This window comes from Chiloscyllium plagiosum, unplaced genomic scaffold, assembly GCF_037043375.1.
Source record: "Chiloscyllium plagiosum isolate Xiang-an unplaced genomic scaffold, Cpla_swu_hap1 HiC_scaffold_19, whole genome shotgun sequence".
Lineage (NCBI taxonomy): Eukaryota > Metazoa > Chordata > Chondrichthyes > Orectolobiformes > Hemiscylliidae > Chiloscyllium > Chiloscyllium plagiosum.
In genome coordinates, this window is record NW_028270157.1 from 772,567 (window position 1) to 790,580 (window position 18,014).

General features: G+C 41.7%; 1 protein-coding gene across 8 annotated transcripts in view; it reads right to left on the reverse strand.

Moving 5' to 3' along the window:
* The window catches only part of osbpl8 (oxysterol binding protein-like 8), a 432,009-nt gene that overhangs the window by 352,629 nt on the left and 61,366 nt on the right, over nt 1–18,014 (reverse strand). For 7 of the 8 annotated variants that reach the window (XM_043708784.2, XM_087996947.1, XM_043708789.2 and 4 more), the window contains one exon: nt 3,600–3,703. In XM_043708784.2, the coding sequence (XP_043564719.1) occupies nt 3,600–3,703 (104 nt within the window). Of the gene's footprint in view, nt 1–786; nt 996–3,599; nt 3,704–18,014 lie in introns of those variants that run through there. The other variant, XM_043708788.2, reaches the window with a different exon arrangement.

An 18,014-nucleotide genomic window follows, 5' to 3' on the forward strand; every position in this document is an offset into this window, starting at 1 on the left:
GTAGGAGTGTGGAATGCGCTGCCAGCGGTGGTTGTGGAGGCTGATACAATAGGGATATTTAAGAGACTTTCAGATAAGCACATGAAATGCAAAGAATGGAGGGATATGGACCAAAGTCAAGTAGCAGGGACTAGTTTAATTTGGCATCATGTTCAGCATAAGATCGTGGGCTGAAGGGTCTGTTCCTGTGTTGGACAGTTCCTGTGTTCCATATATTATTAATAACGGATCCAATAATTTGTGAAGAAAGTTCAAAACACCTTTCACCCTTTTTGTGTAGAAAGGTTCCTTACATCTGCCCTGAATGTTCTGACTTGTCCCCTCGTTCTAGAATCCCCAATCAGTGGAACTAGTTTATCTCTTTCTACCCTGTCTTTCCCCTTTGCTATCTTGAACACATAGATCAGATCACCCCTTAATCTTCTAAATTCGAGAGAAAGCAGGCGCAATGTGTACAATATTTTCCTCATAACCACTGAGGTCCAGGTATCATTCTTGAAAACCTACATTGTACTCCCTCCAAGGCCAATATATCTTTCCTATGGTGTGGTGCCCAGATCTGCTCTCAGTACTCCAAACAGAGTCGAGCCAGGGTTTTGCAGAAGTTATGCTCCAGTTATACATCTTTGTATTCCAGTCTTCGATATAAAGGACAGCACTCCCTTAGCTTCCTTAGTTATTTTCTATTCAAGTGGAATTATTATGAACAGGTTGTTCTGAGATAACATGCGTTTTGGATATAACGCCGCTGAAGAATGAGGGAACGGTATTTTTGAGAATGTTTACCTCTGTTGGCAATAGCGCAATGCCAGTGGGTATCAGTTTGCGCACGATGTTTTGCACATGCGCTGATGTCCGTGCCAAAATCTCCATGCCATTCTGCACGTATCCGTGTCCGCACTGTTCCACACATGTGTGACGTCAGTGTTGGTCTTCGTGTCATCCTGTGCATGCACGGTGTCAGCTGCCGACAGAGCAGCTTTCTGTGAAAGGTACTGGACAGGGAGTAGCTTGCTTACATTTTTGAAATGTACTGCGTTAAACTTACTATTGTTTCGTTAATAAATATGATTTCAGCCCTGACTCAGGCTGTGCTATATTTTGCGTTAGACTTTTGGGTGATTTTTGAGCAATCATGAATGATATGTTTTGCTGGCCTGTCCCAACCTCACTTTTCCCATTGGCCCCATTAAGCAAATTACTATTAAGCAAGATTTCGCTGGAATGCAACTAGGATGTTACAGGAGAACTACCAGTATGAATGTTATTATATATCTGAGCAGTATCCAATGTAACAAGAACTTCAAACTTCGGGCAAGTTCATTTCAAGAAGTTAAGTGGAGAAAAGGCAACAACACATTCAGCTCATCAAAATGGCACAAGATCATATGCATTTTGATATTCCTCAATTTTCAACTTATGATCTTACTCTGGGAGAACACAATGCTTCATGCAGCTGGTGAAGCAGATAAAAAGAATGTTTCCTCTCACGGGTCAATTTAGAACTAGGTGACAGGGTTTTACAATTAAGGATCACAGTTTTAGGATAGCAAGGAGATTTTCTTTCCTCAGAGCATCAATTACAGAACTCTCTGCCTCAAAACATGGGGGAGATGGGAGTTATGGAGCATTTTTAAATCTCTTGTTGAGCTTGTTTCTTCAGCTCATGTACTAAAATGGGAATAACAAGAATCAAAGGTTATCAAAGGACATGAGAATTTAGGATTTAGAACATAAACAGATCAGCAACGACCTTCCTGAATGGCAGAGCAGGGCCAAATAGCCGACTTTTGCTTCGATTTCTCAAGTTTGCATATTCACAGAACCAGTATATAGGGTTTTAACATTTCTGCCAAAATGACTAGTCTTTGGAATTCGCTTCCCCAGTTAAGACACTCAAGGCTGATCTTAACAGGTGGTTGATAAACATGGCAGTGAAAGGACCTGGGCATCAGACAGGAAAGTTAATCTTATTGAAAAACACAAGTCTCGAATGGCTAAATGGTTTACTCCTCGTCCCAACTTTTGTTTCTCGTCAAAAAAACAAAATCTACCAGTCACAAATACACTTGTCTATCAATAAGATAGGCCTAGACCTATACATATCTCTTAGGGTGAGGTCTCATCTTCACAGTGAAGATATCCTTTTTTCGGGTTGTGTGGCAATACCATCCTGTTTCAAGGAATAGACTCAAAATAGATCGAGCAGCTCAAAACTGGACACGCATGAGGCTATAGGCTATCAGCCACAAATCTCTAAGCTCATTATCTGTCATATCCTCCATCAAACAATTGTCAAGAAATTATTTTCCACAAAAACAATGGCTGTGGCATAGTTGTAATGTTCTTGGACTTAGAGCCTGAAATCACAGACTTATGCTCTGAAGACATGGGCTGAAATCCCACCATTGCAGACAGTGAAATTTGAATTCAGTAAAAAAGCTTGTCTAATAGTGACATGTAATCATGGTCGATTGTCACAGACGGTGGTGCGTGTATGGAATGAGCTGCCAGAGGAAGTGAGAGAAGCTGGTGCAATTACAACATTTAAAAGGCATCTGGATGGGTATATGAATAGCAAGGGTTCAGAGGGATATCGGCCAAGTGCTGGCAAATGGAACTGGATTAATTTATGATTTGGAGGTGCTGATGTTGGACTGGGGTGGACTCCGCCAAGAACATGCAAGTCCTGGGCCGTCTCCACCACCAAACCCTAATCACCTGACGCCTGGAGGAAGAATGCCTCATCTTCCACCTTGGGACCCTCCAACCACATAGTATCAAGGTGGATTTCACCAGTTTCTTCATTTCCCCTACCCCCCACCTTATCCCAGATTCAACCTTCCAACTCAGCACTGCCCTCTTGAACTGTCCTACCTATCCAACTTCCTTCCCACCAACTGCTCCATCCCCCCTGTCCAACCTATTACCTTCACCCCCACTCTCATCTACCTATCACATTCCCAGCTACCTTCCCCCAGCCCCACCCCGCTCCCATTTATCTCTCAGCCCCCCTTGGGCCACAAGCCTCATTCCTGATGAAGGACTTAAGCTCAAAACATCGATTCTCCTGCTCCCCGGATGCTGCCTGACTGCCAGCATCACACTCTTGGAATCTATCCTATCAAATAGCCCAGAAAGCCAGTCAGTTTCAGGATACTTTGGATAGACAAGAAATTCTGATCTAGCCAATCATGCCCCATCCTATGAATGAATAAAGAATATCCAACCATCTTTCACTTCTACTTGGAATGTTCATTCTGTTCCTCTCTCTGCAGGTTGAGTCCAACAGGTCTCTTCTTCAGAGCTCTGTTAAATGTTTTTCTTTTTGTAGATGCTACCAGACCAGAGTTGCTCTAGCACTTCATTTTTATTTCTAATCTCCAGTATGTGCAGTACTTAGGTTTTATTTTAACACTGAGCTCATGTTAGATTTTTCTTCAAATAACGACATTAAAATAAATTATTTTGAACTTTATAAACTCAACACAAATTATCAAAATAAGAAAAAGACACTAATTATAGAATGATCAGAAGATCTATGGAAAACACTTTTTTGTGATCTAACAGTTCAGTTCAAAGCTAAAATAAATAATTACCAGGGTTTTTTCATTCTCTCCTTCTGCTCCAACTGCTTCCATTGTGCATGGTGATCCTCTTGCATCATCCTGATGATGTTTTCCCAGCCTGTGACCCTGATTGCCTGTCAACAGGAAAGGGGCTGTCACCAAATAAAACCAACCTTGACATGAAGCACCACAAAAACAATGCTTATCATTAGCAGGGAAAATATAGCTCTACAGTCAGAGTAAGAAGCTATCAAGCAAACAGCAGATCACAAAAATCACAGTTTCTTTGGATACTAAATCCCTAACTACTGGGGTTAATTAAAGGGGGAAAAGTTTCAAATGCGACAAATCAAATAAAGGTATGTAATGCTGAACATATGCATTGAGCTTGGCAGCAAAGAGTTGAATTCAAGCTTAGCCTATTGGCCTTCAGTTAATTATTTCATTGTCAACACTTGAAATGCTATTCCAAAAGCACAATTTTTCTATAATGCAGGGTTGCACAAGAACTGTAGATAAATGAAGGGACAAATGGTTTTGAAGAATCGGGGACGCTGAAGGAGGATTTGGACAGGTTAGGAAAGGGAGGAAAAAAGTGACAGATGGAATATTTTGGTGGGATGAATAGAGGCATAGACCATTTTCTAAATGGAAAAGGCTTGGGACTTGGGAGTCCTAGGCAAAAGTGAGGACTGCAAATGCTGGAGATCCAAGACAAAACTAGAGTGGTGCTGGAAAAGCACAGCAAGTCAGGCAGCATCCGAGGATCAGGAAAATCAATATTTTGGGCAGGAATCCTTCATAGTTCAGTATTCTCTTCAGGTAGGTTCAGTTGGCATTTTGGAAGGCAAATGTGATAGAATCACAGAATCATTCAGCATGAAAATAGACACTTTGGTCCATGCGAACCATGTTCCCAAATTAAACTAATCCCATTGCCTGCATTTGGCCCATATCCCTCTAAACCTTTGCTATTCATGTACTTATCCAAATATTTGCTAACTAGAGTCAGACAGTTATAGAATCATAGAGATGTACAACACGGAAACAGACCCTTCGGTCCAACCCATCCATGCCGACCAGATATCCCAACAGAATCTAGTCCCACCTGCCATCACCTGGCCCATATCTCTCCAAACCTTCCTATTCATATACCCATCCAGATGCCTTTTACATGCTGTAATTGTACCACCCTCCATCACTTCCTCCAACAGCTCATTCCATACACATACCACCCTGTGTATGAAACAGTTGCCCCTTAAGTCTCTTTTATATCTTTCCCCTCTCACCCTAAACCTATGCCCTCCAGTTCTGGTCTCTCCCACCCCAGGGAAAAGACTTTGTCTATTTATCCTATCCATGCCTCTCATGATTTTATAAACCTCTATAAGGTCACCTTGTAGCCTCCGATGCTCCACGGAAAACAGCATTAGCCAATTCAACCTCTCCGTATAACTCAAATCCTCCAACCCTGGCAACATCTTTGTAAACCTTTTCTGAACCCTTTCAAGTTTCACAACATCTTTCCGATAGGAAGGAGACCAGAACTGCACAGAATATTCCAAATGTGGCCTAATCAATGTCTTGTACAGCTGCAACATGACCTCCCAACTCCTTACTCAATAGTCTGACCAATAAAGGAAAGCATACCAAACACCTTCCTCACTATCCTATGTACCTGCGACTCCATTTTCAAGGAGCTATGAACCTGCACTCCAAGATCTCAGGGTTCAGCAAAACTCCTGAGGACCTTACCATTAAGTGTATAAGTCCTGCTAAGATTTGTTTTCCCAAAATGCAGCACCTCACATTTATCTAAATTAAACTCAATCTGCCATTTCTCAGCCCATTGGCCCATATGACCAAGATCCCATTTAACTCAGAGGTAACCTTCTTCACTGTCCACTACACCTCCAATTTTGGTGTCATCTGCAATATTACTAACTATACCTCTTATGCTCACATCCAAATCATTTACATAAATGATGAAAAGTAGTGGATCCAGCACTGATCCTTGTGGCACTCCACTGGTCACAGGCCTCCAGTCTTAAAAATAACCCTCCATCACCACACTCTGTCTTTTACCTTTGAGCCACATTTCTTGAGTTTGTTTAAGACAGAGGTAGATGGGCTTTTGATTTGTAAAGAGATTATGGGCTATGATGAAAAGGCAGAAGAATAGGATTGAGAAATACATCAGCAATGATTGAAAGGCAGAGCAGACCTTATGGGCTGAATGAGCTAATTCTGCTAATATATCTGTAGGTAAAATGGTCTTATGCATGCCCAGTTTTGCCTGACAGGATCCATTCAAAATCTTTGCCATTTAGCAGAGTGTTTATGACACACTTCATGATGGAGAAGATCCTCAATGAGACAACAGGACTTCAAATCCATAGGAATACTTGGTGATCACTCATACCAGTACTGTTACGGACTGTTGCATCTGCAATAGGTACATTGTCAAGGATGAAGTTGAATAAATTTTCTCTTCATTTGTATTCCTTAGCAGTTGATACAGACCCAATTGAGCAGCAATACTCTTTAGGACTTGACCAGCTCAGTCAATCATGGTACTGCCAAGTCTCCCTTGGTGATGGACAATGAAATCTCTGACTCAGTGCAATCTGTGTCCTTGGCACCGTCAGTGCTTCTTCCAATTGATGGTCAACATACAGGAATTTATCTGCTAGTTGGTGGACGTTTCCTTTCCCATGTTTGACTTGATCTACAAGACTTCATAAGGGCATCAGCCAATGTTGTTGACTACCAAGCAAACTCCCTCCTGACTGTAGACCATGCGCTGCGATGTCTGGAGGGTCTGTCCAGCTGGTGAGAGAAGCTCTAATTGGGGATGGTGGTGGTGGTGTCTGAAAAATTATCATTGATACAGATCTCATAAACGAGATCAATTTGCTTCTTGACAAGTGTGCAGGACAGCTCTCACAATTTTGGCACAAGCCCCGCATGCTACTAAGGACAAGTTTGCAGGGATGATTGTACTGGGTGGGCAGTTGTCACTTCTGGTGCTTTGGGCAATGTCCGTTGGTTTGTTCAGTTTTGTTCCTTGTGACTTTGTTGTCACTATTTTGTGCAATTGGCTGGAAGTCAACAGAAAACCACATTGCTTTAGGTCTGGAATCTGGAAGTTAGAGGGAGGCAGTAGTGTAGTGGTAATGTCACAAGACTAAGAATCCAGAAACCCAGACAAATGTTCTGGTGATTTGGGTTTGAATCCTACTCTGGCAGATGATGAAATCTGAATTCAATAAAAAAGAAATCTGGACTTAATAGCAAAGTAACAGTTATCGATTGCCATTTATCTCTATTTGTTTCACTAATGTCCTTTCAGGGAAGGAAATCTGCTGTCCTTCACCAATCTGGCCGATATGCAACTCCAGAATCACCCAACAGCTCGGGATGGACATTACAGGCTGGCCTAGCCAGCAATGCCCATATCCTGTGAATGAATAAAATAAAGTCACAAATAGGTCTGACAGATAAGAATGACATATTTCCTTCAAATAAACCCAAAATACTGCAAGTGTTGGAAAGCTCCAAAACCTCAGTTCACAACACACTTCTGGATTCTTCTTCCCTTCCCCTTCTTACCAATTCAATCGTTGCTTCTAATCTCATTTTGCCATGCATTTTTAATACCCTCCGGCTTTCCCCTCTATGATGTGGGGCAATGTGCACTCAAAGGAATTCATTTTATCTCTTTCTGCCATCACCTTCAAGAATTTTAAGCACATGATGCTCAACTCTTCTTCCATCATCTTTGCCTGTCTGCCCAATTCTTTGGTCAGGAGTCCTTATCTGACCACATATACCCTTTTCCCCATTTCCAAGACTTTCCATCGACTACCACCCTCTCTCTTCTATGGGCCTGTCAATTTTGTTTCCAGACAGCCAGATTTCCTTGTATTCCATGCCTCCTGACTTGCTGAATGAACCTACCATGGGGAACCTTATCAAAAGCCTTGCTAAAATTGATGTACACCACATCCACTGCTCTACCTTAACCAACCCGTTTTGTCACATCCTCAAAGAAGTCAATAAGGTTTGTGAGGCATGACCTGCCCCTCTCAAAGCCATGCCGACTATCTTTAATCAAGCTACGATTTTCCAAGTAATCATAAATCCTGTCTCTCAGAATCCATTCCAATATTTTGCCCACCACTGATATAAGACTAACTAGTCTATAATTCCCAGGATCATAGGCAGCATGGTGTCACAGTGGTTAGCACTGTTCCCTCACAGCTCCAGGGACCCGGGTTCAACTCCTGCCTCGGGTGACTGTCTGTGTGGTGTTTGCACATTCTCCCAGTGTCTGCATGGGTTTCCTCCAGGTGCTCCGGTTTCCTCCCACAATCCAAAAAGCATGCAGGTCAGGTAAATTGTTCTATGCTAAATTGCCCATAGTGTTCAGGGATGTGTTGGTTAAGTGTATTAGTCTGGGGTAGATGTCGGGGAATAGGTCTGGATGGGTTACTCTTCAGAGGCTCAGTGTGGACTTGTTGGGCCGAAGGCCCTTTTCCACACTGTAGGGATTCTATATATTATCCCTATTCCCTTTCTTGAACAAGGAAATAACATTTGCCACCCTCCAATCAGCTAGCACGACTCCAGTGGACAGTGAGGACGCAAAGATCATCGCCAAAGGCACAGCAACGTCTTCCCTCGATTCCTGTAGTAATCTGGGACATATTCAGTCTGGCCCAGAAGTTTTATCTATCCCTATTTTTAAAAAACATTTTACCACATTCTCCTTCCTAACATCAATCTGTTCAAGCATATCAGCCTGTTACACGCTGTCCTCACAAACAGCAAGATCCCTCTCAGTAGAGAATACTGAAGCAAAGTATTCACTAAGGACCTCCCCTATCTTCTATGACTCCAGGCACCAGTTCCCTCCACTACCCCTGATTTGTCCTGTGCTCACTCTGGCCATCCTCTTGTTCCTCACATACATGTAGAATGTCTTATGTTTTTTCTTAATCCTATCCACTAAAGCTTTTTCATGCCCCCTTCTAGCTATCCTAAGTCCATTCTTCAGTTCCTTCCTGGCTACCTTGTAACCCTCCACAGCCCTGTATGATCCTTGCCTCCTCAACCTTATGTAAGCTTCCTTCTGTCTCTTAACGAGAAATTCTATATCCTTTGTCACCCAAGGTTCCTTCACCCTACCATCTCTTCCTTGCCTCAGTGAGACAAACCTGTCCAGCACTATCAGCAAGTACTCCCTAAACAACCTCCACATTTCTGTCTTGCATTTCACTGAACATCTGTTCCCGATTTAATGCCCCAGTTCCTGTATAAGAACATTAGATTACTTAGTGTGGAAACAGGCCCTTCGGCCCAACAAATCCACACCGACCCGCCGAAGCGCAACCCACCCATACCCCTACATTTACCCCTTATTTAACACTACGGGCAATTTAGCTTGGCCAATTCACCTGACCTGCACATCTTTGGACTGTGGGAGGAAACCGGAGCACCCGGAGGAAACCCACACAGACACGGGGAGAACGTGCAAACTCCACACAGTCAGTCGCCTGAGGCGGGAATTGAACCCGGGTCTCTGACGTTGTGAGGCAGCAGTGCTAACCACTGTGCCACCGTGCCGCCCACCATTGTAATTCCCCTTCCCCAAATGAAATACTTTCCCATAGCATCTATTCCTATCCCTCTCCATGACTATAGTAAAGGCCAGGGAGATGTGATCACTATCACTAAAATGCTCAACCACCAAGAGATCTGACACTTGGCCTGGTTTGTTGTCAAGCACCAAATCCAATATGGCCTCCCCTCTAGTTGGCCTCTCTACCTACTGAGTTGGGTATCCTTCCTGGACACACCTGACAAAAACTGTTCCATTCAAACTATTTGAACTAAGGAGGTTCCAATCAATATTAGGGATGTTCAAGAGATTTTCTGAGTTGATTGCTGGAATGAAGGGGTTGACTGATCAAGTACAGCTAAATAGATTAGGTCACTTTTCATGATAGTTTAGGAGCAATTATACTGAAACAAGAAAGATCCTGAGGGGACTGGACAGGACAGATACTGAGAGGGCATTTCCATGAGTGGGCAAATCAAGAACCAGGTCATGATTCTAGAAATAAGAGGATACTCATTGAAAACTGATATTATGAAAGGATTTCTTCTCTTAGATGATAGTGGAACATCTGGACTTGTCTACCTTAGAGTGTTGTGGAGGCAAGATTGTAAAGTATTTAAAGAGAAGTTCTATATATTTTTGAAAATGAGGAGTTGAGAGCTATAATGAACTGGTAGGGCAGGCTTTAACAACTCTATTTCATATGTTTTAATACTTAAGACCTTGACGTAACCCAGGACAAAGCAGCCCACTTGATTGGCATAACATCCCCAAACATCCACTCCATCCACGACCAACACTGAGTCAGTCTGTACCATCTACAAGATGGAAAGAAAAAAATTCACCAAAGCGTCACAGATAGCACCTTCACAGACAGCAAACCTACAATCACTACCTTTCGAAGGAAAAGGACAGTGGTTACATGGGTACACCAGCACCCACAGGCTCCCTTCATGTCATTCACCATGCAAACTTGGAAATATATCCTTCAAGGTCACTGGATTCAAACTTTGGAACTCCCTCCTGAACAATTTGGTAGGCATACTTATATGAAACAAAGAATAATGCAGCAGAGGAACAGGCCCTTTGGCCCTCCAAGCTTGCACTGTCATATTTTGCCCTTCCATGAAAAATGGTCTTCACTTACAGGATCCATATCCCTCTATTCAATTCCTGTTCATGTATTCGTCCAGGTGCTTCTTGAATGCTGCTTCCACCACCACCTCTGGCAGCGCATTGCAGGCACTCACCACCTTTTGTGTGATAAACCTGCCTCGCACATGTGTTTTAAACTGGTCTCCCTCCACACAACTCCCCTCCCCCCCCCCCCAACACCTTGAACCAGTGTCCCTTCATAATTGATACCTTCACCCTGGGGAAAAAGCCTCATACTTTCCACTCTATACATGGCATGCACAATCTTATAAACTTATATCAGGTGGCCCCTCAACCTCCTGTGTACCAGTGCAAACAAATCCAGTCTTTCCAACGTTTCTTCATAGCTAAAATCTCCCTTACCAGGCAACATCCAAGAAAACCTTTTCTGTACTGTTTCCAAAGCCTCTTCATCCTTCTAGTAGCATGGTGACCAGAACTGTACACAATATTCCAAATGTGGCCTAAAGTTCTATAAAGCCTCAGCAGTTCAAGAAGGCAACTCACCATCACCTTCTCATGTGCAACTTGGAGGACAATAAATGCTGGCCCAAAGCAAAGGCATCCCATGAATGATATTTTTAAAAAGCTGAGCCCCAGCACTAACCTGTGTGGCACACATTTGCTACATCTTGATAATCAGAAAAGGAACTTCTTTTTTTAAAATATTCACAAGATGTCAGCATTTATTGCCCATACCAAATTTCCCTCCAGAACATGATAGTTAACAACTTGCTTGAACTGCTGCAGTCCTTGGACTGTAGATTTTTGACCTAGTATGTCTGAAGGAACTTGATATAGTTCTTATTCATGCTTAGTCTCTGCTTCCTTTTCGCTGACCAATCTTCTGTCAAGGACAATACGTTATCCCAACACCATGAAATTTCACCTTCCACAATAAGCTTGGATGTGGCACGTTATCAAATTTATTTCTGGAAACCAAAGTACAGCATATCCACCAATTCCTCTTCATCCAGAGAAAATGTTACTTCTTCAAAGAGCTCCAAGAAAATAGCAAAATGTGATTTCCTTTTAACAAGATCATGTTGATTCTGATTTCCATGAATTTACTTGCCAAGAACATGTTCAACAAGATCCTCATCGTTTTTTGTGATAGATAAACTAACGCTACTGCTTTGTCGCTGAATTGAAGCAAGCACAATGGAATCAGAAGATTTTCACAAAAGCTTAATCCAAGTATGTAAAAAAGTAAATTTGTACAGAAAATTGTAGCATGAGAAAGGAAATTAAAGCTGGAAACTTTTACACACTACTGCAACAGGAAGAAATTCATGCAGACTTATTTGAATTGTAGATTGATAGGAAGTTAACAATAAAATTCACAGTGCTTTTAATTACCCCGAACAGAAGAGAATCAGGGTATATTTTAAAAGAAATCAAAACAAATATGAAACTATTTTTCATTAGAGCTTGTTAGAGGGTCACTTTATTGCAGAACAATACATGACAAATTTTTATTTTGGAAACGGGTTTTGCTCCACCTTTTCAACTTCATATATTTCAATGCAACTACATCTTTTGTTTTAAGAGAAAAAGAGGTTTGCCTATGTGTTAGGCAAAGTGCTAACAAACTTTACCATAGAAACAGAAAAGGGTCTGACTTCAGCGTACATGGATTAAAATAAAAAGAAAGAACAGTTTAAAAATAAATAAGTCATTGGAAAGTACGTTGGAAACAACTGCTTAAACCAGACTCTGTAAAGCAGTGAGGATCAAAACAGATGTCCACCAGTCCAAAAGGGTAGGAGATGTAGATAAAATGGTTAAAAATAAATTTGGGATACTTGCCTTTATGAGCTGAGACACAATTGAAAAACAGGAAGGTGATGCTGGAATTGTATAAAATATTGATAAGGCCACAGTACAGTATGCAGTTCTGAGATCCACATTGTGGGAGGGCTGTGACTGCATAGAGAGGGTGCTGAGGAGATTTACCAGGAAGTTGCCTTGACTGGAGAATTTTAGTCTCGAAGAAAAATTGCATAGACTGAGGTTATTTTCTTTGCAGCACAGACAACTGAGCAGGACATGATTGAGATGCATAAAAATATTAGACCACAGTCATGACAGACAAAGAAATTTTTCCCCTTGATCAAAGGATCAATGAATGATATGGGGGGGGGGGGGGGGGGGGAGGTCACAGATTTGTTCTCACACATGGGGGCTTACAGGGAATGTGAGGAAATTTCTTTTCACCCAGATGGTGGTGAGAATTTGGAACTCAAAGCTTGTTATGGTGGTAGAGGCAGCACCATTACGAATTATTTAAATGCACACTTGCAACGCCAAGGTATGCAAAGCGATGAGCCAAGCGTTGGAAATGGGACGAGAATAAGTCGTTCTTGTTTTTGAGCCACGTGAACTGAATGAGCCGAAGGGCGTTTTTCTGTACTGTAGGCCTCTGTGACTTGGGTAAACAACAGGAAAAAACTAGAAAACCTAGAATGATCAATGAAATCAAGGCAGCTTCTTGAAAGAAAATTTTAAAAACAAATTTCTTAAAATGGATAATTGTGATGGAGCATGCAATAAGAACAACCTACTTTTTAACCAAGTAATTTTCTTATAGTGAACGGTGATGTTCTGAACTATCAGCCTGTAAACAAAATAACTGACTATTCGATTAACTGTAGTGCAATCATTAGTGTATCAATACTGCAACAAGAGCACTTCAACTCTTAAGTGCAGAAGCCTGGAGAGAATTGAATACACTGAACTCATTTTCTAATAATGTCTACATAGCTCACAAGAACACCATTAATCAGAAACAAAACCATGTCACTCCGGTCCCAAGAAACAGGATTTAAAATCCATTTTTAGCAAAATGGCAAAAATGGCGAAACCATTTTTATCAACTTGACAGCCAAGTTACAATTCTGCAGGATTACATCACTTTGACTAAGTGGAAACTCAAAAACTAGTCTCAGCACTCCCAGAGAAATAGGGAGATTGAGGAGGAGAAATAGCAAAAAGGAAATACTTAACAAAAGAAAAACAATACAAGAGAAAACTAGCAAAAAATGTTAAAAGATAATCAGACCTTTCTGTAAGAATGTAGCTCAGCTTGAGGGTAATTAAAGATCAGAAATTAATGCTGGTTCAGTCAGCAGTGCTCACATCACATGAATGAATAAAAGCAAAGTAAAAAGGAAGCAATTACAGGATATTTACAAAAATCCCTGAAGAGCTGAGACAGAAGGAATAATAATTGGGATAATGGAAATGGCAGAGAGACACTGGTCTGCACAGAAAATATACGAAAACTGGTGGGAACAAAGGAGCTTTAGTTAAGAATATTGTTCGCCTCCTTGAAAACAGTTGATAATTTCATCAATTGGTCAGGCGCTTAAATTTTACCTTTCATTCCAGAAAATACTTGCATTCCTAAAATGTAATTCCGGTGACAAATGTTATCTTTGACTAATTTCTAATGTCTTCTGTCTGTTATTAATAAGTAATGTTTTTATATTAAATATGCCCATATTATTTGCTCAGTTACAGATTCATACACTGATCTAGATTGGTACACTTCCTGTCAATTCTAAGGACAGCAACATTAAAGAGAGGATAATGTTTCTTCAATGAGTGTGCAGAAGAGCTACATTACCTATTAATAATATATCTTTGTAATATTTTTAAGGGTGGCATTGGATCAGTGGTGAGCACTGCTGCCTCAGTGCCAGGCTCTTGGGTTCGTTTTCACCCTTGGGTGACTGTCAGCATGGGTTTCCGCTGGCTGCTTTGGTTTCCTCCCACACTCCAAAGATGTGCAGAGAAGGTAGATTGGCCATGCTAAAATTCCCCTGTGGTATGCAGAAATATGCAGGCATGGATGAGCCATACTAAATGTAGGGTTACACTGGATAGAGTGAGAGCTGGGTTGGGTGGGATCCTCTTTGGAGGGGTGGTGAAGACTTAATAGGCCAAATGGTCTTTTCCCACATTATAGGGATTCTAGGATTCCATGAAATTGTTCTGCATAAATTAATAAAGCTAAACAATCAAGCATTTTGAAATTGATTTGCTAAGAAACTATTTTAATGGTATTAAAATAATTTTGAAGTTCAGTGAAATATGCAGTGTGTCCTGTTAATGGACCTGTTAGAAAAGACAATATCATGAATATGTTGCTGTTATTACAGAACCTATTTTGAAATACTTCAAGAATAAAAACATTAGACTGAAATTGGATATCACTAAGATCTAAACAATAATTCGGCACTTTCTTATTATGGAATGGTGGAACATACAAAACAACAAGATTAAGAAATTAAAACTGATACCTTATTTCAAATCACAAATCATGAATTACAAAAAATCGTAAGCCAGTCTTGAATACTGCAGAGGTGAATTCATATTGCTATTGTTTCTGCTACAGATAAAACTCAGAACTTGGTTCGGAACATGGGACTGGTATATCATTGCAATTACGGAGACGTGGCTCAGGGATGGACAGGACTGCTGGCTGAATGTTTCAGGATAAAAATTCTGTAGGGAGAATAGAAAGTGGGTGGGAGGCTGATAAGGGATAACATGACGGCTGCACTGAGGAAGGATATTCCTGGGAACATGTCCAGGGAACTTGTTTGGGTGGAAATGAGAAATAAGAAAGGAATAATTATCTTATTGGGATTGTCTGATAGACCCTCCTCAGTAGTCAGCAGGAAATTGAGAAACAAATGTGTAAAGAGAATAATAGAGTGTTTATGGTAGGGGATTTTAACTTTCTAAACAGACTGGGACTGCCACAGTGTTAAGGGTTTTGATGGAGAGCAATTTGTAAGGTACATACAAAAACATTTTCTGATTCAGTGTGTGGATGCACCCACTAAAGAAGATACAAAACTTGACCTACTCTTAGGAAATAAGACAGGGCAGGTGACTGAGGTGTCAGTGGGGGAGCATTTTGCAGCCAACGACCATAATTCTATTAGATTTAAAATAGTGATGGAAAAGGAGAGACCAGGTCTAAAAGTAAAGTTCCAAATTGGAGGAAGGCCAATTTTGAGGGTATCAGGCAAGAACTTTCAAAAGCTGATTGGAGGCGGATGTTCGCAGTTAAAGGGGTGGCTGGAAAATGGGGAGCCTTCAGAAATGAGATGAGTCCAGATGACTTGAGAAATTGAGGTTTTGGTCACGAGAAAGAAGGAAGCATATGTCAGGTAGAGATAACAGAGATCAAGTGAACCCTTAGAAGAGTATAAAAGCAGCAGGAGTATGCTTAAGAGGGAAATCAGGAGGGCAAAAAGCAGGCAAGATACCTTTGGCAAATAGAGTTAAGGAGAATTTAAAGGTATTTTATAAATACATTCAGGACAAAAGGCTAACTCGGAAGAGAATAGGACCCCTCAAAGACGAGCAAGGCAGCCTTTGTGTGGAACCTCAGAAGAAAAGCCAAAAGGTGGATAAATCCCCAGAACTACCAGGTGTACCCTTGTGTAATGTTAAAAGATTAATTTGCACTATCTCTCTGGACATTAATGTAATGTTAAAAGGTCAAACTCTACTCTTTCTTTCTGCCAAGAAGTTGAACATTCTGGAAGTGGGTGGAAACGACATTCTGCCTCAGAGACAGCATGCAGTAATGTGAATGACTGTCCACTGGAATCCACATTTCATTTGGGCAGCCATTTACTGCTATTCTACTGCTATTATCAAACTAAACTCGCATTCAGTCCCTTCCATTCAGGAATGTTTTCGCAGCCATCCCCAAGCCTATCAAATTCATTTACATAATCATCCCCTGATACTGAAGCAGATCATACCTACATAGTCCTGGAGAAATCAGAGAGTCAGGGAATCATTTGCATAACGATTCCCCAGGATTAGGGCTTTTACATTTACATTATCTCTGAGGATGACCTCATCCTATCATTATATTTGAGGTAACCATGTGGCTTGGGGAGGAGGGGGCTGGGGGAGAGAGAGCAGGGAGAGAAGCAGGCAGAGTACCTGTGAGCATTACCATTTGACCTGTATGAAGGGGATGTGTTTTCTTTGTCCGGGGCCTCTTTGACTCGGCTTCGCATGCCTGCAAAGAGGGTCAAAGGGGGTAACCCAGCTTGTACAGGCTTCAATAAACTTTAACTGTTTGTAGAAGTTGGTGTGTGGGAATTGCATCTTGTGTGTGAAACCTTGGGAAAAGAACCTAACACTAGAACTCTGTGGTAAGCTACGGAACTGATTGCTGGGTCCCTTGTTAAGACATTTGGATCACTGATGGTCACAGATGAGTTGCTGGAAGACTGGAGGTTGGCTCATGTGGTGCCAGTATTCAAGAAAGGTGCTAAGGAAAAGCCAGAAAACTATTGACCAGTGAGCCTTACATTGGTGGTGGTCAAGATGGTGGAGGAAATCTTGAGGGACAGGATTTGCATGTATTTGGAAAGGCAAGGACTAATTAAGGATAGTCAATATGGTTTTCTGCGTGGGAAATCATGTCTCACAAACTAGATTCAGAATTCTGTAGTACACCAAAGGAGATTGATGAGGGCAGAGTGGTGGACGTGATCCATATGGACTTGTGGAAGAACTAGCCATGTGGCTACATGAACATCAACTAGCCACGAAACGACACGACCAGCTATCCTTAGTAGCTACACACGCAGACAACAAGCAACATGAATTCGACTGGGACAACACTACTATCATAGGGCAAGCCAGACAGAGAACAGCCAGGGAGTTCCTCGAGGCATGGCATTCATCCACAAACTCCATCAACAAACACATCGACCTGGACCCAATATACCAACCACTACAGCGGACAGCTGAAACTGACAACCGGAAGCGGCAGGGACAGACCACTATAAACACCGGAGGAAACATCAAAGAAGCGCTTCGCAGGAGGCTCCCAAGCACTGATGATGTCGCCTAGCCAGGGGACGAAACGTTTGCAATAAAAACTTCCAGCTCGGCGAACAGAACCACAACAGGAATTTTAATTGCTACTCAGGAGGAAATCTTGAAAATCTTTACAGATCCAACTCAATTTGATAACAATGGGATAAAATAATTCAGTTTCTCGAAGATAACTGTGCCCAGGTCATTTCATGAAGAAAAAATGTCAAGAGAAAGGAAAAGTGATGGAAAAAATGAACCTGAGGGATCCATCAAAATGTTATCTTGACATGTGAAGTTCTTTTGATGCCAAAAAGGAACCATCTTGCTTCCTTCTTGAACCTCCACAATCCAAAAAGGAACAGTGATATATTTCCAAGTCAGGATGGTGAATGGCTTGCAGGGGAACATGCATGTGTCTGTTACCCTTGTCTTTCCAATAGAAATGATCCTACGTTTAGAAGTTATTATCCATGGAGCACTGAGGAATTTTTGTAATGCATCTTGTAGTTCGTATACACTACTGCTAATAAGCAGGGAGAAAGTGAGGACTGCAGATGCTGGAGATCAGAGCTGAAAAATGTGTTGCTGGAAAAGCGCAGCAGGTCAGGCAGCATCCAAGGAGCAAGAGAATCGACGTTTCGGGCATAAGCCCTTCATCAGGAATGGATGGCGTTTTTACAGGGGGCACATTGGGAGGAGGTGTAATCTAGGTAGCTGTGGGAGTCGGTCGGTTTATAGTAAACGTCCGTGTTGAGTCGGTCGCCCGAGACAGAAATGGAGGGGTCTAGGAAGGGGAGGGAGGAGTC